Source organism: Stegostoma tigrinum, chromosome 4, assembly GCF_030684315.1.
Source record: "Stegostoma tigrinum isolate sSteTig4 chromosome 4, sSteTig4.hap1, whole genome shotgun sequence".
Taxonomy (NCBI): domain Eukaryota; kingdom Metazoa; phylum Chordata; class Chondrichthyes; order Orectolobiformes; family Stegostomatidae; genus Stegostoma; species Stegostoma tigrinum.
The window spans coordinates 51,906,299-51,926,907 of NC_081357.1; the positions used below are offsets into that span (position 1 = coordinate 51,906,299).

The 20,609-nt window shown below is 42.5% G+C and overlaps 1 protein-coding gene across 3 annotated transcripts in view; it reads right to left on the reverse strand.

Annotated features, from left to right (window-relative positions):
- Nucleotides 1-20,609, reverse strand: part of klhl32 (kelch-like family member 32) — a 276,189-nt gene that overhangs the window by 20,898 nt on the left and 234,682 nt on the right. For all 3 annotated transcript variants that reach the window (XM_048532017.2, XM_048532016.2, XM_048532018.1), the window contains one exon: nt 1,281-1,339. In XM_048532017.2, coding sequence (XP_048387974.1) covers nt 1,281-1,339 — 59 coding nt within the window. The remainder of the gene's footprint in view (nt 1-1,280; nt 1,340-20,609) is intronic.

Genomic DNA, 20,609 nt, shown 5'->3' on the forward strand with positions numbered 1-20,609 from the left:
GACATTTTGGGTCAACACCCTTCTTCAGAAAAAAAGACCCTTTTTCGAAAGAAGGGTCCCAACCTGAATCGTCAACTTTCCTGCTCCTCTGATGCTGCCTGGTCTGCTGTGTTCCTTCAGCTTCACGCTGTGTTATCTCTGCAGTTCTTACAATCCAATTTGTATTCATAACCCCACTTTCAAAGACTTTACAAACATTTAGAGCTATTAATCACATTTTTAACTGATTGATACCCGCTGTGATAATGATAATGTTGTGAGATCAGTTACACAACACAGATCCTAGATAACAAGGCGTAGAGCTAGATGAACATAGCAGGACAAGCAGCATCAGAGGAGTAGGAAGGCTGATGTTTTGGACCTAGACCCTTCTTCATGTTGCTTGGCCTGCTGTGTTCATCCAGCTCTACACCTTGTTTTCTTAGATTCTCCAGCATCTGCAGTTCCTATTATCTCTCTCAGCACACATCCTATATTGATGGCCCTGAGGCTTATGTCAACATACAAAGTAGAATAGCAAGCATTGATGTTTTTTAATTAAAAAATTCTGCTTGCAGTTTTGTTTTTACCAAAACAGTTGAAGGCCAGGAGACTGAAATCCCTTGAAAGTTCTAAACAGTTTGACATCTTCATCAAATATAAATGGTAGGGGCAAGTACAATCACAGTTCAAAAGACATTTGGATGGGTACATGAATAGGGAACATTTAGGGGGAGATGGGCCAAACTCAAGCAAACGGGACTAGTTTAATTAAGGAAACCTAGTCAGCGTAGATGCGTTGAACCAAAGGGTCTGTTTCCATGCTGTATGCCTGCATGACTCTACGTACATTATATACCAAATTCTGCTTTCTTTGAACAATATCAAAGAACACTCTCCCATATACGCAACTTACTTCTTGCAAAGGTGTCCCTAGATCCATTAAATAAGGTACCCTTCTTTTCCCAAGAACTCTGGCAGGCTTAGGTCTTCATCTGAAAGATCTAAAACCCACATGTTATGTTTTTGGCATTCCACTGGGGAAAACTATAACTTCCCGAAGGCAGCTCCATTTATAATATGCACAGTTACCTCCATAACCACATGTGGAAATAGCAAATTGACACTATTTTTCCTGGGAAATAATGGAGTTTCCTGAGTTTAGCGCCCAGACTTCCAGACCTGGGGCTGCAGTGATATATTGGCTAATATGGAGACCTTCTCAGTCTTAACAAAACTTCAACCCCAAGAAGAATACCGAGGAATTTCACCATAATATAGGAATTAATATTAGTGCCTACCTGATTTGGATCATACACCATAAGTCTGTTCTGGTACTGAGCAGTGTTGGTCACTCCACCTACCATGAGAAAAATAATATTAATTCTAGAACATGGATGATTGAAGAGAATTTCAACGTGTTGTTAATTTTCAATCCATTTCTTCAATTCTAGTGTTCATGTCCCAAATACATTTTCTCAACGTAGAAATATGGTCGGCTGGCTATGGAGTAACAATTGCTATGGACATGATAATGACTGCCCTACAATAATTCACCCAAGCTGCCATTATTTAAATGTGAGTCTACACTGTAATAGCAAACAGATTATTCCAACAAGGACAAGAGGTATCATGGATGAGATTAATCTTAAACTCATTCTAACCTCATCCAATATTTTCACACTTCTCAGCAGGGTGCCATTGTCTGTGATCTGAAGAGGGCAGAGGACTGTGGCCTGCAAGAGGCCATAGGACCTTGGTCTGCAGGGGAGTAGGGATAGTGCACAGCGAGTGACCATGCCTGGAGGAAACCATAAGAGAGTCCACAGCAGGGCACTGTAGTCTGTGACGTGCATGGAAGGGCCAGAGGGCCGTGACCAGGCAGGGTCAACTGAACTTGAAACTTCTACTGACTTTTGCTCTTCAAACCCAAGTCCATTTCTAAGATATGCATCACTCTTTTTTCCGTGATCAGATAAGTTGCAAACAGAATAGGAACAAAACCAGGAGCTTTGGTCTTTTAGGCGGGGAGACTAGGACCCATGAGCACAGCCTTAGAATTAGAGGGGGTAAATTTAAAACGGAAATGAGGAGACATTTCTTCAGCCAGACAGTGGTGGGCCTGTGGAATTCATTGCCACTGAGTGCAGTGGAGGCTGGGGCGTTAAATGCCTTCAAGGCAGAGATCGATAAATTCTTGATCTCACAAGGAATCAAGGGCTACAGGGAGAGTGCAGGGAAGTGGAGTTGAAATGCCCATCAACCATGATTTAGATGGTAGAGTGAACTCGATGGGCCGAATGGCCTTACTTCCACTCCTATGTCTTATGGTCTTACTTTTATCCCTTTAGGTCAATGCAATAACGAACCTGTAACCTGTGGGGGACCAGATGACTTTAACCTGCAGGGGGCTGAAGGCCTGTGCATAGCATCAGCAGGTAATAGTCATGGTATGGAATGTACTGCCTGGAAGTGAGTGAAGGTAGTATCAAATGCAATATTCAAGGTGGTATTGGATTGATTATTATCCAAATATAAACAATGGGTTACATGGGGATTGACACTTAGGTATATAATGTTCAGTGAGTCAATGCAGGCATAGCGGGCCAAATGGCCTCCTCCTGCACTTGCGATATCAATACTGTCATTTTTGTGATGTATATAAAAACTTATTGTTGGTATTTTACTTGTCACCTCTTAATTTCATTATTTATATCATCGCATTTTTAGTCATCACATTAGTAAAATTCTCTCAGAGGAGCATTTACTTAATAATGTTAATGGCTAATCCGCTTTAAAATACAATATTACAGGAAATCAAAATATATTGATATTGCATTTGTTTCACAGTAAAAATCTTTTCACCCATTGTAGGAGGTCGAGTTCAGAAAAGAACAAAATAAACACTGTACTTGCATAATGTTACATGGCCATATAAATATTCATTTGAATAAGTTTTCAATCACACTGAACCTTAGATTTAATTTTACTGAAGTGAAATGTAATTTAACTTATTTTGAAGCCTATTTCCAGTATACTTGGGCATTCAACATGATCTGAAGGAGATTGCAAACACTTCAGTTTTATAAGATTGTCAAACAGGCATCAAACAAGCTGCTCCCACAATGTACAATCTATTTGGCTATGGATCCTGACCCTCTTACTTGATCTCCTGCTATATAATTCAGTGTTAACAAATACCCCTAATCCCTAAAATTAACAAACAAGCTCTTAAACCTAGAGGCACATCTCCACCACTAAATAGTGGCTTCCCTTGGAAGTGAAAATTCAGCATCCACTACATTGAAGTCAGTAATCAATAATCTCATGTGATATCTATCCAGTGAAAGCTTCAATTCCACTCCCAATCATCCATGTTAATTGACAAAAACATTTCACTTCCCTCTGGTAACATGTTTCATGTATCCACTGTTCAAGAGACATAAAAGAAGTTTCCTCACAAACTCTTCTAGAACTTCTTCAGGCTTGTTAAATTTAAATCCATGTTGTAGCCAATAGCTTAGTTGAAGTTATTTGCTTCCATTTAAATTATCCATGCCCCTTAGCATTTAAAAGACCATATTGTGTTCAATCATATTTTATCAAATAAAACAAGCTGTTCAAATATATTTTTGATTTCAAACCCCCAAGTCCTAGAGGCAGGTTTATGGTTTTCTTTGATCTATTCCTAAATTATTAACTTCTTAATGTATGGTGTCCAAATGGAACCCAGCCTACCTTTCCATCTATTTACATACATATCCCGGTCTTATTTATTATTGTCTTAATTTTAAGCAATGCATTGTATCTACATTTGTAAAATTACAAACGTTTATAATGGAATGTTCCAAAGTTAATAATTAGCTGCAATTACAGACTCCAACATTAAATAACATTTTGAAATATTTCAGTAATTTAGTCAGGTTGGATTTGCCCTACATTTTCTGCACCAACCAATTTTGCTTATTGCTGCACAGATCCTGTAGCATTGTAGCTGTATTGGCACAGCTTGACTGGAGCTGCAGCTAGTAGTGGATTACTGGGTAACAGCTAGATAAGTATATGGAGGCTTACCATAGCCCTTTGGTAGTACAGTGAGCAGCACCAAGTTAAAGGATCCGAACAGACTCTCACCCACCAAAGCACCCCTGTAGGTACATTGCCCAAACACAAACGCAACAGTGTCGCTTTCTCAGTAACTTAGTTTGAAGGTTTCTTTGAAGCATGATTTGGTAATGAATTTCCATACTTTATGCAACCAACATGTATCCCTTCATTTTTCTTTTGTTTACATACATTTTTAAGCATTTTTTAAACTGAAGTTAATTTTTAGAGGAAACTTTTAATTTACAATCACCATAAAACATATTCTTGTATTCTCTATCTTCTATCAAGCTGAACACACCTGTATTTATTTCTGTAATTAAATTCTTTTCACGTATGCACTTTACGTTCATTCTTGTCTATCAGTAAGGGATTCTGAAGATTTGCATACAGATTTGATTGTACTAAAACAGATATTAAATTAGAGTGTCCTTATTGTTTAATTTGCTTAAAACCGGGGTGCATTTTCCTGTTGGAATTCTCTAAAGTCATCAAGCTGATTTCTCTGCTGTTAGGTTATGCGACCACATGCTGGTACATCACCCCTTGTAATCACAGCCCTCCATAGATGCTAAGGTTCACCTATTGAGTGTATCACACAGATTAACACTTCATTCTATCTGCTTCCCAGGGGTCTAATCAGCATGCTACGGTTTCAGTAATGCTGCAGCCATAATTAAATCGCCTGATGCTGTTAAAGATGATTTTACAGGAATTTATTTCAGTCCTGACAGAGTGTCTACCAAAAAAACATTAACTGTTCTTTTCTTGTTCCAGAGCTAATGGGCTTGCTTTGTATTTTCAGAATTTTGCGTTTATTTTCAATATGTTAGCTTGCACAATTCATTTCACAATATTGCTTTGACTTTCTCATTCCAAAACACCTCTATTTTCAAATTTCGAGTAGTTGTTTAGGATTGAAAAAGAAAGCTGCATTATTTTAAATTTATATATGATTGCATGTCAGCAATTGTGAAAAAAATTCAATAGTAAAGGCTCTATCCATGGGCCAAATTAATTCAGTAGGGATGGAAGATGGAAGTCAAGATGGAAGCCATGAGAGTTTTTAGATAGTCTGGGCTTTCATACAAACAGTTTGTGTTGGACCAAGAGGACAGCAGAGAGACTGGGATGTTGCTGGGGGTCCAAGTATTGTGCCCATGTAGGAGCCGAGGGACACAGAACACCAGGCCTCGTATACTAAGCTAACACCACATATCCTTACACTTAAAAATGGCTACATGCTTAAGGTGTGCCGGTAAAATTTATTTAATAAGTGTGACAATTTCATGTGCAAACTAAATTACTTTATTAAAATAATTTAGGAATGGGACATCAAGGAAAAGAAAAGCAGGACTATTTTGACACTCCAAACCTGAACTGTTATTCATCCTCTGTTTCAAAGAGCTTCCAAAACAGCACAGTCAGCTTTAGTATCAATGATTCAACCTAATTAAAAAAAAACTCAAAGAAGTGCAGATGTTGGAAATCAGAATCAAAAAAAGACATTTCTGAGAAAATGCAGCAGGTCTGGCAGCATCCATGGAGAACCTGAACCTGATACATCAGCAACATTATCCAAAGAATACAAGCAAGGGTGGAATAATCACATGGACATACTTTGTTTCAGCATCAGAAAGGGATTAATTATTTCAGAAATACAACTATCTTTTCTGACATGAATTGAGGAAACTAAGAATCCTTCAAGGAAGACAAATGCTTAACAGTGATGTTGATACTAGAAGGCATTGTTAGCGGAGAACACCTGGGAGATCAACAGATCCATCAAGGTATCCTCAGTCAATGGTGAAGCTGAATATTCGATCTAAACAATCAGAAGCCTCTTAAAAAAAACATAGATTTCTTTACAGCTCTACTAAACTGCTACTCTACAGCACTCCATCATGGAATTTCAACATCAGCACTGTTAATGGGCAGAAAACTAAAATCTCAGCTCATTGATTTAACAAAAAAGGCTTATCAGAAAGAATAGAAATATTGTCAACTATAAACAACTAACTATAACAGATGGTTTTCCTTCAAAAATGAGTCAGGAACAGGTCAAAGCATGTGGGTCAGCGTTCTCAACAGCAACAAGTCAGTTATTTAACAAATACAAAATCACCACAGTAGTGCCTCATTAATACGTCGGAAGGAACACTGCGGTGCCACAGACACCTTGGGCCATTAAAAAGCCACAGGACATTACTACTATGGTGGGATGAAACCAACAAATGATCCCAAGATTCAATTTACTCCTTATTAATATTGAACTTACCTCCAGCCCTAGACGTTCTGGGGACATGCTTCCCAATGTTGTATCAGCAGCATAGTCTATTACCAAAAAGAAAGACTGGTTGCAGCTAACCTACCCAAGACATTCTGTATGGTAACCATACTTTTGAATTGGTTGATTAAAATAAGATAATCAATTTCTTCATTTGGAAATAATAGGATAGGCAGAGATAATGGGAACTGCAGATGCTGGAGAATTCCAAGATAATAAAATGTGAGGCTGGATGAACACAGCAGGCCAAGCAGCATCTCAGGAGCACAAAAGCTGACGTTTCGGGCCTAGACCCCTCTCTGATGAAGGGTCTAGGCCCGAAACGTCAGCTTTTGTGCTCCTGAGATGCTGCTTGGCCTGCTGTGTTCATCCAGCCTCACATTTTATTATCATAGGATAGGCAGCTCAGCTTTGTACTCATTACAGAATTCTGTATAGTTCATAGACTGCTCACACAGAATCTGACTTGTTCCCGCCCACAACACTGTAGCCTTCTTTAGCTTCAAAACAAATGTACTGAATCAAATTACAATTGTAACAATTGTTACAGGATACAGGATACAAAATCTTGAACGGGTTGAATTTTATGCAAAGTAAAGAATGGGCGATAACCAGGACAGTAATAGCTTAGATTAGATTTCCTACAGTGTGGGTTAGAGGTGACACAGCCGTGGTTGACCAACTCAGAAGCAGCTGAAGTAGAGTCACAAACAAGCAAACAATATTGTGGAGATGAAAATAGGTGATCTTTCTAATGTCAGGGACATGGATTCAGATGATCAGCTGTAGGTCTAATGGGATATCAACATTGTAAGCAGACTGGATCGGTGCAAGACAGTTGACTAAAGAATAGAACTGTGGGCAAGGATATGGAATTTGTGGCAAGGATTAAAAATGAGTTTGGAATCTTCCCAGCCCTGGGCAATTGTGAGTCAGTTGGGAAATTGGAGTGAGATCAATGGAAAGATGTTGAGGGGAGAAAAAAGTCCGATTCTCTTTAAATGGTGAGATGAGTTAGATGGTGAAATCTGAATTTAACGACAATCTGGAATTAAAAAGCAAGCCTAATGGAAGCTATGTAATCATTGTTGATTTTTTTTAAAAAACAAATTGCTTCACTAATATCTTTTAGGGAAGGAAATCTGGTCTGGCCTACGGTAATGTGGGTTTACTCTCAACTGCCCTGAGGAGGCTCAAACAAACCACTCAACTGACAAAGAGAAATGGACAATACATGCTACATCTCATGGCCAAATGAATTTTTAAAAAGCCCTCACTGAGACTGGGTATGGAAAAATGCAACCCATTCTTGAAGATTATGATAACCCTGCTGCAGGTCAGCCTCCAAAGTTTGGGTTGGTCAGTGGAGGAGGGGGTCCCTTCCAGGGCAGTCCAGACAAAATTCACCTCATAACTCTAGCTATCTGTGCTGTGCACAAGGGGCAGGCAAATAGGGGACGTAATGAGTCTTAAGAGCTCAAAGAGTGAAGGCAGTATTCAGAGGAAAACAGTAAGGAGACTGAGCATGAGGAACATCACCATCAATGTGATAAATCAGTGCAGTGTGGGTATGCCATGCCAGACAGGACTTAATTGAGATAAAGTAGGTCTGGCGGTATCTGTGGTAAAAAAGCAGAATTTCAGCTCCAGTGACCCTTCTTCAGAAGAAGAATTTTTTAGGTTTTTTTATTTCAATCAATGGGACCTTGGTGTACTGATCACCTATTGACTGTAAAATTTGTTGGTGTTCGAAAGTCAAGCAGTGCCTGTCTGTTCCAGAAACGAATCCATCTTTATCCGTTGTGGCTTCCTCTATGTTGGGGAAACCAAGCAAAGGTTTGGGGACTGCTTGGCAAAACACCTCCGCTTGGTTCGCAACAAACAACTGCACCTCCCAGTCGTGAACCATTTCAACTCCCCCTCCCATTCTTTCGACGACATGTCCATCTCGGGCCTCCTGCAGTACCACAATGTTGCCACCTGAAGGTTGCAGGAACAGCAACTCATATTCCGCTTGGGTACCCTGCAGCCCATTGGTATCAATGTGGATTTCACAAGCTTCAAAATCTCCCCTCCCCCCACTGCATCCCAAAACCAGCCCAGCTCATCGACTGCTCCCTAACCTATTCTTCCTCTCACCTATCCCTTCCTCCCACCTCAAGCCACACCTCCATTCCTTACCTCCTAACCTCATCCCACCCCCTTGACTTGTCCATCCTCCCAGACTGACCTATCCCCTCCCTACCTGCTCACCTATACTCACCTCTACAGGTTCCATCCCCGCCCCTTTAACTTGTCTGTCTCCTCTCCACCTATCTTCTCCTCTATCCACTTTCGATCCAACTCCCCCTTTCTCCCTATTTATTTCAGAGCCCTCTCCCCACCCCCGTTTTCTGATGAAGGGTCTAGGCCCGAAACGTCAGCTTTTGTGCTCATAAGATGCTGCTTAGTCTGCTGTGTTCATCCAGCTCCACACTTTGGTGTCCCACCTTTGTTTTAGTTTTTCTTTGTTTTTGCTGTAGTTGAATAAGAATTAATGTTTTGAAGGTTTTCCAGTTTGTGATAGTCCCCCTATTGAGCAATTAGACAATATTAGGCTATACTGGGCTTTGGGGAAAGATTATCACTCCCTCAGACAGGGTTTATAACACCGAGGACAGGCAACCAGTGTAGTTTGGTTCTTAAATAGCAATATATTTGCAAATGTGCACTTGTGTTTGAAATGTCAGGCCTATTACTTCTGTGCTTTGAGAAGCTTTTGTTTTGGTTCCACCCCTACTGTATACATGGTGGGCAGCTCCCGCTGGCAGTATGCATCAAGATGCATAGCTGGGTTTTAGAAATGGTGCCAGCTGTGAGGATCATGTGAGGTCCCAGCAGTAGTAAGTATTTCTGCCTCTGGTAACAAGGAAGACAGGGCGAGTGTGACACCATAAAGTTGTGATGCATAGGTAATGAGGTTTGGAGAACAGTGTGAGAAATGACACCTATAGAGAGAAATCCATGAAATTCACCAAACTGACTTAGTCCATTTCTGGTAAAATTCGGCCTGACGACCTGAGCATTCCACTATTTAATAATACGGAGGAAACAGGCTCATCCTGACTTCATGTTGTAAAGCATCCTGACAGCACAAAGGCGGTGGAGGCATGGACGAGACTGACAGAGTGTGTAATAGGAAATCAATCCCATATTGTTGTCAAGAGTTTGTATTAACATGAGAAACAGAAAGGAATCAAGGATAGATAACAGACAGCCAGGATGTAAAGTCATTGCTAAAGATAATGTGCAAATAATTGGATTGTGGGTCTGTTACGTGAAGTGGCAGCATCCCTACCTCTAGAGGAGAAGGCCCAAGTTCAAGTCCTTTGACAGTGTGGTGCCAGTTGGGTAGGTTGCTTTGTCCTGGATGATATATCCTTCTTGAAAGTTATTGGCGCTGCACTTATCCAGGCAGGTTGGGAGTGTTCCGTCATTCTCCTGACTTGTGCCAAATAGAAGGTGGACAGGCTCTGGATAATTGGGAGGTAAATTATTCACTGCAGTATCCCTGGCCTCTGACCTGCACTCATAGCCATTGTATTGACATGGCATGTGAATTTCTGGTCAATAGTAAACCCCCAGGATGTTGATAGTGGGACTTTTAGTGAGGGCAAGACCACTGAATGTCAAGAAGTGGTGTTTAGATTATCACTTAATGGGGGTGATAATCGCCTGGCCTTTGTATTGTGCAAATGTTAGTTGCTATTTGTCAGCCCAAGCCTGATTTGTCTGGATCCAATTGCATTTGAACATGGACTGCTTCAGTTTCTGAGGATTCAAGAACGGTGCTGAACATCTCCTCTTCTGACTTTATGATGAAGGGAAGGTAACTGGTGAAGCAGCTGAAGATGGTTGGTCCTGGTATACTACCCTGAGGAACTCCTGCAAAGATGTCCTGAAGCTGAGAAGATTGACCACCAACAACAACGACAACCATCTTCCTGTGTCCAGTAGGACTCCGACTAGCAGGGGGTTTCCTCCCGATAACCATTGATTCTAGTTTTGCTGGGGCCCCTTGATGTCATACAGTCGATACCAAGGACTATTATTCTTATCTCACTATGCAACTCTCAGCCTACTATTTCTGCCAGCATCTCTGGCTGTTACAAAACCTCCAAATTCAGTGCTCAAATTCCTGCAGCTGGGAGCACGTCCTGCAAATGTGGTCCTCCAGGAGCCCAGTTGGATCCATGAATTCCCACAAATGAAAGGTCACACATTATATTTGACCAACCTAAGCTGTCATGTCAAACTTGCATGGTTGCTCAAAAGTGAAGTCACAGATAGACAGGATGGTGAAGACGGCATTTGGCACACATGCTTTATTGGTCAGTGCACGGAATATACAAGTCGGGACATCATGTTGCAAATGTACAGGACATTGGTGAGGCCGATTTTAGAATGCTGTGTTCAGCTTTGGTCTGTAAAAATGGGTACTGCAGATGCTGGAGAATCCAAGATAATAAAATGTGAGGCTGGATGAACACAGCAGGCCCAGCAGCATCTCAGGACCACAAAAGCTGACGTTTCGGGCTTAGACCCTTCATCAGAGAGGGGGATGGGGTGAGGGTGCTGGAATAAATAGGGAGAGAGGGGAAGGCGGACCGAAGATGGAGAAAAAAGAAGATAGGTGGAGAGAAGAGTATAGGTGGGGAGGTAGGGAGAGGATAGGTCAGTCCAGGGCAGACGGACAGGTCAAGGAGGTGGGATGAGGTTAGTAGGTAGGAGATGGAGGTGCGGCTTGGGGTGGGAGGAAGGAATGGGTGAGAGGAAGAACAGGTTAGGGAGGCAGAGACAGGTTGGACTGGTTTTGGGATGCAATGGGTGGAGGGGAAGAGCTGGGCTGGTTGTGTGGTGCAGTGGGGGGAGGGCACGAACTGGGCTGGTTTTGGGATGCGGTGGGGGAAGGGGAGATTTTGAAACTGGTGAAGTCCACATTGATACCATCGGGCTGCAGGGTTCCCAAGCAGAATATGAGTTGCTGTTCCTGCAACCTTCGGGTGGCTTCATTGTGGCACTGCAGGAGGCCCATGATGGACATGTCATCTAAAGAATGGGAGGGGCAGTGGAAACGGTTTGCGACTGGGACGTGCAGTTGTTTATTGCGAACCGAGCGGAGGTGTTCTGCAAAGTGGTCCCCAAGCCTCCGCTTGGTTTCCCCAATGTAGAGGAAGCCACACCGGGTACAGCGGATGCAGTATACCACATTGGCAGATGTGCAGGTGAACCTCTGCTTAATAGGGAAAGTCATCTTGGGGCCTGGGATAGGGGTGAGGGAGGTGGTGTGGGGGCAAATGTAGCACAAAAACGGTTGCAGGGGAAGGTGCCGGGTGTGGTGCGGTTGGAGGGCAGTGTGGAGCGAACAAGGGAGTCACGGAGAGAGTGGTCTCTCCGGAAAGCAGACAAGGGTGGGGATGGAAAAATGTCTTGGGTGGTGGGGTTGGATTGTAGATGGCGGAAGTGTCGGAGGATGATGTGTTGTATCCGGAGGTTGGTGAGGTGGTGTGAGAGAACAAGGGGGATCCTCTTTGGGTGGTTGTGGCAGGGGCAGAGTGTGAGGGATGTGTTGCGGGAAATGCAGGGGACGCGGTCAAGGGCATTCTCGACCACTGTGGGGGGAAAGTTGAGGTCCTTGAAGAACTTGGGCATCTGGGATGTGCAGGAGTGGAATGCATCATCGTGGAAGTAGATGCGGCGGAGGTGGAGGAATTGGGAATAGGGGATGGAATTTTTGCAGGAGGATGGGTGGGAGGAACAGCAACTCATATTCTGCTTGGGAACCCTGCAGCCCAATGGTATCAATGTGGACTTCACCAGCTTCAAAATCTCCCCTTCCCCCACCGCATCCCAAAACCAGCCCAGTTCGTCCCCTCCCCCCACTGCACCACACAACCAGCCCAGCTCTTCCCCCCCACCCACTGCATCCCAAAACCAGTCTAACCTGTCTCTGCCTCCCTAACCGGTTCTTCCTCTCACCCATCCCTTCCTCCCACCCCAGGCTGCACCTCCATCTCCTACCTACTAACCTCATCCCACCTCCTTGACCTGTCCGTCTTCCCTGGACTGACCTATCCTCTCCCTACCTCCCCACCTATACTCTCCTCTCCACCTATCTTCTTTTCTCTCCATCTTCGGTCCACCTCCCCCTCTCTCCCTATTTATTCCAGAACCCTCACCCCATCCCCCTCTCTGATGAAGGTTCTAGGCCCGAAATGTCAGCTTTTGTGCTCCTGAGATGCTGCTGGGCCTGCTGTGTTCATCCAGCCTCACATTTTATTATCATCTTCAGTTTTGGTCTCCCTGCTATAGGAAAGCTGTTGTTAACCTTGAAAGGGTTCAGAAAAGATTTACAAGGATGTTGCTGGGAGTTTGAGCTAAAGGAAGAGGCTCAATAGGCTTTTTTTCCTGGAACATCAGAGCTCGAAGGATGACTTTATTGAGGATTATAAAATCATGAGGGGCATGGATAGGGTGTTTTTTTAAAAAAAATTCGTTTTTGTGGGATGTGGGTGTCACTGGTTTTTATTGCTTGTTCCTAGTTGGTCTTGAGAAACACACAGAAGATTTGACATTCACCCCTTCGAGCCAGTTCCGCCATTCATCATGATCATCATCCAACTCATCCCATTCACCCCAAATGCTATATCTAGCTGCCTCTTGAATACATCCAAATGTTTTGGCATCAACCACTTCCTGTGGTCTTGAATTCCACAGGCTCACTACTCTTTGGGTGAAAAAATGTCTCCTCATCTCCGTCCTAAAGGATAGGGTGGTATGCTGTTCAGAGGGCTGGTGTGGACTCGATGGGCCGAATGGCCTGCTGCTACACTGTAGGGATTATATGATTCTATGATGTCTCCACGAGATTCTACCCCCGCCCGCATTTTGTCTGAACTGCAGCAAAAACAATCCTAACATAGTCAATTTCTCCTCATACGTCAATCCTGCCATCCCTGGAATCAGCCTGGTAAGCCTCTGCTGCACTCCCTCAACAACAAGAACATCCTTCCTCAGAAAAAGGGACCAAAACTGCTCACAATATTCTAGGTGTGGTGTCAACAACACCCTGTATAACTGTAACAACGCATCCCTGCTCCTGTAGTTAAAACCTCTCGCAATGAAGGCCAACAAGGTGAGCTGCTTTCTTGAACTGCTTTGCAGTCCTCCTGCTGTGAGTTGACCCAAAATGCCATAACGGAGGGAATTCTCAGATTTTGGCCCAGCAACAGTGTAGGAATGGTGATATATTTCCAAGTCAGGATGGTGAGTGGCTTGGAGGGGAACTTGAAGGTGGAGATGTTTCTATGAATCTGTCGCCTGTGCCCTTCTCAATGGAAGAGGTTGTAGATTTGGAAGCAGCTATCTGAGGATCCTTGGTGAATTTCTGCATTGCATCTTCTGGACTGCTACTGAGCATTAGTGGTAGAAGAAGTGGATGCCTGTGGATGTAGTGCCAATCAAGCAGGCTGCTTTGTCTTGGATGGTTTGAAGCTTCTTGAAAGTTGCTGGAGGTGCACTCATCCAGGCAAGTCAGGTGTATTCCATCACAGTCAGTCCGTGCCTTGTAGATGATGGATAGGTTTTGGGGAGTCAGGAGGTGAGTTACTTGCAGCAGCATTCCTAGCCTCTGACCTGCTCTCGTCGTCACTGTATTTATGTGTTGAGTCCAACTGAGTCTCTGTTCAATAATAACTCCTAGGATATTAATGGGGGGAGGGGGGGGTGGAATTCAGTGATAGTAACACCATTGAATTTCAAAGGGGCAGCGGTTAGATTGGCTCTTTTTGGTGATGGTCATAGCCTTACATTTGTATCACTTGCCACTTGTCAGCCAAAGGCTGGATATTGTCCAGGTCTTTTTGCATTTGGTCACAGACTACTTCAGTTTCTGAGGATTTGTGCATGGTGTTGAACATTGTGTAATCACCAGTGAACATCCACACTTCGGGCCTTATGATGGTGGGGTGGGGGGGGGGGGGGCGCGGGCGCGAAGGTCACTGATGAAACAACTGAAGGTGGATGGGCCTGAAATACTACCCTGAGGAATGCCTGCAGAGATGTCCTGGAGCTCAGATGTTTGACCTCCAACAACCACAACATTTTCTTTTACGTCAGGTATGACTCTAGCCAATGGAAAGTTTGAACAATATCCATTGATTCCAGTTTCGCTAGGGATCAGTGATACCACACTCAGTCGAATGCAGCCTTTATATCAAGGGCTGTTACTTTCACCTCACCTCTGGAATTCAGCTCTTTTGTCCATGTTTGAATGAAGGCTGTAATGAGATCAGGAGCTGAGTGGCCCTGGTGGAACCAAAAGTGGGCATCACTGAGCAGGTTAAAATTGTGATCAGAGATAATGGGAATTGCAGATATTGGAGAATCCAAGATAACAAAGTGTGCAGCTGGATGAACACAGCAGGCCAAGCAGCATCTTAGGAGCACTAAAGCTGCGTTTTGGGCCTAGACCACACTTTGTTATCACTGAGCAGGTTATTGCTGAGCAGGTGGTGCTCGATAATGCTGTTGATGGCACCTTCCATCACTTTATTGATGATCAACAGTAGAGTGATGGGCTAGTAATTGGGCACTTTTGATATAGATCATAAGACATAGGAGCATACCTGGGCAATTTTCCATATTGTTGGGTAAATGCCACTGTTGTAATTACTGGAATAGCTTGGCTAGGGAAGCGGCAAGTTCTAAAGCACAAGTCTTCAGTAGTATTGCTGGAAAGTTGTCAGGTCCCATAGCCTTTGCAGTACTCAGTGCCTCCAGCCATTCCTTGATATCACATGGAGTGAATTGAATTGGCTGAAGACAGGAGCGGGGAATTAGCTGGCTCTCTGGGTTAATAGTCTATTGATAATACCTTTAGGCCATCATCTTTCCCATATAGCCAAGGTCTTTTTCCCAGGATAGGAGAGTCCAAAACTAGAAGGAATAGGTTTTATGTGGGAGAGAAAGATTTAGAAGGGACTTGTGTGACAACTGTTTCATGCAGTGGGTGGTCTGTGTGTGGAACAAGCTGGCAAGTACAGTTACAATATTTAGAAGGCATCAAGATGGGTAGATGAAGCAGAAGGGTTTACAGGGATACAGGTCAAATGTTGATAAATGAGACTAGATCAGTTTAGGGTGTTTGGTTGGTATAGACAGGTTAGATTGACAGTTTGTTTCTGCGCTGTATAACTTTATGACTCTACCTGCCCCAAAGATGTGTCATAACAAGTCTGAATGGGTTGATTAACAATATCTATAATCAGACATAATGGTAAGATTGATGAGCTGCACTCTGGATGGAATGTTGAGCAGGACAGAAATGTTTTTATGATATGTGAGACCCAATGCTGCTCCATCTCTGCTGTTGACACCCATTAATGGTGTTACACAGTTCTCATCTACAAAAGCGTATTATCCCACCTTCCATGATTGTTCCCCAATTGCTCTACCTCCTTGTTTAACCTGACATTGATTTTCAGCTGGAGGCCACAACCTCAGGCATAAACACTGCCATGATCTTTATAGTCTTTAATGTCATTCATGATGACACGTATCTGGCAGCAATCATCGTCATGCCTCCACATCTCACCTTTAGGCAATTGCCAAACCTTAAACAGATCAGCATTGACAGCAAACTACCCAGCCTTCAGGACAACATCGAACACAACACCACACAATTCTGCCATGGAGCCTCTGCAATACATGTCAGATCATCAAACATGGATGCTACCATCACACATAAGAACACTACCCACCACATACACAGAAAACACTCATGTGACTCGGCCTATGTTGTCTATCTTATAGGCTGCAGGCAAGGTATATTGGCGAAACTATGCAGATGCTATGACAATGGATGAATGGCCACCACACAACAATCAACAAACAGCAATGTTTCCTCCCAGTCAGGGAACATTCAGCCTCTGATCTTCAGACACAGCCCCTCTAAGGCGGCTTTCGAAGATGCACAATAACACAGAATCGCCAAGCAGAAGCCGATAGCCAAGTTCCCTACCCATGAAGACAGCCTCAATCATGATCTTTGGTTCATGTTGTGCTACATATAACCCTACCAGATTGTTCTGTGTCTATAATATCTTCCTTACTGTGCAGTTTTAACACCAACACCTTGATAAATTGTTAGGATCTCTTTACCTTAATCAGTTTGTACAGTTTTGGATTACTTGTTATTTTGGTTAGCCCCTTGGCTTATGACTCTTATATCCATCATATTATTCCAGTCATTTGGGCTGTCTCCAGTACCATCTTATTTTTAATACTTTGTAATCATTTCTGTTTCATTTAATTGGATCATAGGTCATCCCTTCGCTTGTTGTTCGGCTGTTGACACTTTACTCACACCGTCTGACACTTTTGATCACCTGTAGTGACTTGCTATTCAACAATCCACTCACACCTTTTGTATGATCTTTTGATGTCTCTGCCTATAAACTCTGTGTCTGTGTGCTCTTTACTCTCATTTCATCTGATATCGTGGCTGCACTCAAAAGATTGTGATTTCAAATAAACCTGTTGGACTATAATCTGGTGTCATCTGATTTCTGACCTTGAAAATTCAAAACAGGGTTATAAAATGCTGTAAACCATTTGCAGAACTAAATATGTTTAATCTGGGTATTGATGCACTCCTTTGTATTTCACATTTATATGAACTGAAAACGCCAAAGATATAAGTAATGATGTCATGTGCAAATATAGATTTACCTAGCTTTGGAATTATTGGAACAAAAGCTTATTTATCTTCCTGTGGTGGTTAAAAAGCATATGATGAAAATGCATAATGTATATACTTATATGTAGCAATAAGCATAATCATGGCAGATGCACAAATTTAAATATACCTAAAAAGCAAAGTAAGCTATTTGCTAAGGCTATTCTGGTCCACTCAAGAAATAAGCCTGTTAGAAAACTGTCCCAGAAGCCCATGTTCCTTAAAGAGTACAGATTCACAGAAAACTGCTCTAACAGGCAGAGTTCGATTCCACAAACACAAGCGTTTTTTTAAAATTAATTTGACTAACCTCTTTTTCTATTCATCCTGATTTTGGAGCATGCAATTTGTTATTTGCTGTTTGTTCTCAAGTGTTACCAGCTGCCATGTGTTTAATCATCGATGCAATAATTGCAGTATTTGTAACTAATTGTGACTGACAATCAAAAATGCACCACAATGTTTTTGGCATAGCTGATGTATTTCTGTCACCACAGAAAAGTTGGTAATTACAGCAGAAACCCGTTATTATAAACGTTGATACTCTAATCAGTGATGAGCAAAACCATGTTTTGATTTTCTTTTCCTTCCCTTATTTCTAATTTAGTTTAATTTTCTTACTGACTGTCTCTGGCTTTCCCCAGCCCACATAGCATTTAATGACTGACAGTATAAACAATAACCCAGTGCCATTCTTTTGTTTTTGGATATGTGTGATATTAGCCAAAAGAAATTCATCTTTGTCATTTTCCTTCCAGGATTGTTGTCTGTGGAATTTCTTGACACCTCCTCTATTTAGATCATAAAGGTACTGTGATTCAGATTAAAGATAAAATTTATAAGGAGCCACAATGTTAAACTCATGCTTTAAAATTGTGTAGCAATGTATACTTGTTTGCCATCTTTTGCCCAATAAAGCAGTGTGTTCTTAAACTATGTGTTTGAATTATTTGACCCTGTGATGAACTTTGGATCACAAATTTGAGCCACTTCTAAGATTTTCAATTTTCGTTTCTAACATAAGCCCATAAGAAATAGGGCTGCTTGGTCACTTGAATCTGCCCTGCCATTCAATAAGGTCATGGCAGATCTGACATTCCTTGTATCCATAGCCCTTGAATCCCCGATTGATCAAGTACTGATCTAACTCAGTCTTAAATACACACGAGGGCTCTGCCCCACAGTGTGAGGACCAGGTCTACCAGTTCATGCTCGGTAAGCAACAACCAACCTGACCTTCTGGTTGCCATCCATTCTAATTCCCTCTCTCATTCTCCTGATGGCATGTCCATCCTTGGCCTCCTCCACTGTCAGAGTGAGGCCAAATGTAAACTGGAGGAACAACACCTGATATTTTGCCTTGGAAGCTTAGGTCCCAATGGCCTTAACATTGACCTCACCAGCTTCAAAATCCCTCCACACCCAGCCTTAACCATGTCTGGCCCACCCCGTCCTGTCCTGTCCAACTTGTCCAGCTTCATACTTACCTATCTGCTTTGCCCTTCCCACGGGCCAATCACAATAAACCCCAACCAGCATCCACCTATTACCATCTCTTCTACCCTTCCCCCAGCCACACCCACCTCCCTATATTTATTTCTGGGCTTCCGCCTCCCCAGTCCTGAAGACAGGTTTCAGTCTGAAACATTGACTTACCTGCTCCTTGGATGCTGTCTGACCTGCTGTGCTTTTACAGCCTCATACCTATAGACCCATAAATATCCTATCCTCTCATTCTTATAAACTCTGGTGAGTATAATTCCGACCTGTTTAGCTTTGCTTGTAAGGACAATCCTTGATATCAGGGATCATCCTAGTGAACGTTTTCTGAACTGTCTCCAATGGAATGATATCTTTCCTTCAATATGGAGACCAAAATTTTTCACAGTACTCCAGATATGGTCACATCAGAACCTTGTATAGTTGCAGTAAGACTTCCCTACTCTTATATTCCAGGTCCCTTGAAATAAAGGCTAACATTCCATTAGCCTTCTAGATTACCTTCTGCACCTGTGTGATAGCTTTCTGCGTTTCATGCACAAGTACCCCCTGAGTATCTTTATATTACAGATTTCTTCCCTTTAAATAATATTTATTCTTTTGTTCTCCCATCCAATATCAATAACTTCACATTTTCCCACCTTATACTCCATTTGCTAACTTTTTGCCCACTTACTTATCTATCAGTAAGTGTCTGTTGACATTGCATCCCTCTTGTAAATTACCTTTCCACCTATTTTTGTGTAATCTGCAAATTTGACTACAGTAAATCCAATGTCCTTCAAGTTATTAATATATATTGTAAATTGTTGTGGTCTCAATGCTGATTCCTGTGGAACTCCATTGGTTACCAGTTGCCAATGTGAAAAAGAACTCTTTCCCCACTCACTGTTTCCTGCTCATTAATTAATTCTCTACCCATTCTGATGTACTGCCTCCAACACTGTGGGCTCTTATTATGAACATGTTTTGAAAGGTACCTTATTGAATGGCTACTAGAAGTCCAAATACAACATATCTACTATTCCTTCTGTCCACTCTGGTTTAGATTTTCTCCAAAAACTGTATTAAAATTATTCAGACACTATTTCCCTTTCATGAAGTCATATTGACTCTGCTTGATGAGATGAAGGCTTGCCATATGTTCACAGAATCATGGAATCCTTACAGTGTGGAAGCAGGCCCCTCGGCCCAACAAGTTCACACCGATCCTCACAGCATCCCACCCAGACCCATCCATCTGAAACCCACCTAATCTATATATCCCTGAACACTATGGGCAATTTAGTATGACCAATCCACCTCGCCTACACATCTCTGGACTGTGAGAGAAAACCGGTGCACCTAGAGGAAACCCACGCAGACACGGGAAGAATGTGAAACTCCACACAGATAGTCATCCTCGGGTGAAATTGAACATGGCGCTCTGGCATTGTGAGGCAGCAGTGCCAACCATTGAGCCACCACGCCACCCCTATTACTTCCTTAATAGTTGACTCCAATACTCTTCTAACAAGAAATATTAGGCTAATCAGCTTATAATTAACCTGCTTTGTTCTCCGCTTCCTTTTTGAACAGGGGTGTTACATTGGCAGTTTGCCAATCCTCTGGTACTCCAGAAACCAAGGATTTTTGGAATGTCGCTTTGAATGCATCCACTATCTCTATATCTACCTTTTGTAGGTTCTAGGGGGCAGGTCATCACAGCCAGGGGATTTAGCAGCCTTTAGCACCATTAGATTGTCTAATACTACTTCTTTAGGGATGGTGGTCATACTTAATTCCTCTCCTGCATTCTTTAGTATTAATGGGATGCTTAAATTATCTTCCACGATACAGACTGATGCAAAATATCTGTTTGGTTTCTATGCCATTTCCTTGTTCCTCATAACCTTCTTTAGAGATTTATTTTCTAAGGCACCTGTGTAAACTTTGACTTTTCACTTCCTGTATATTATACTT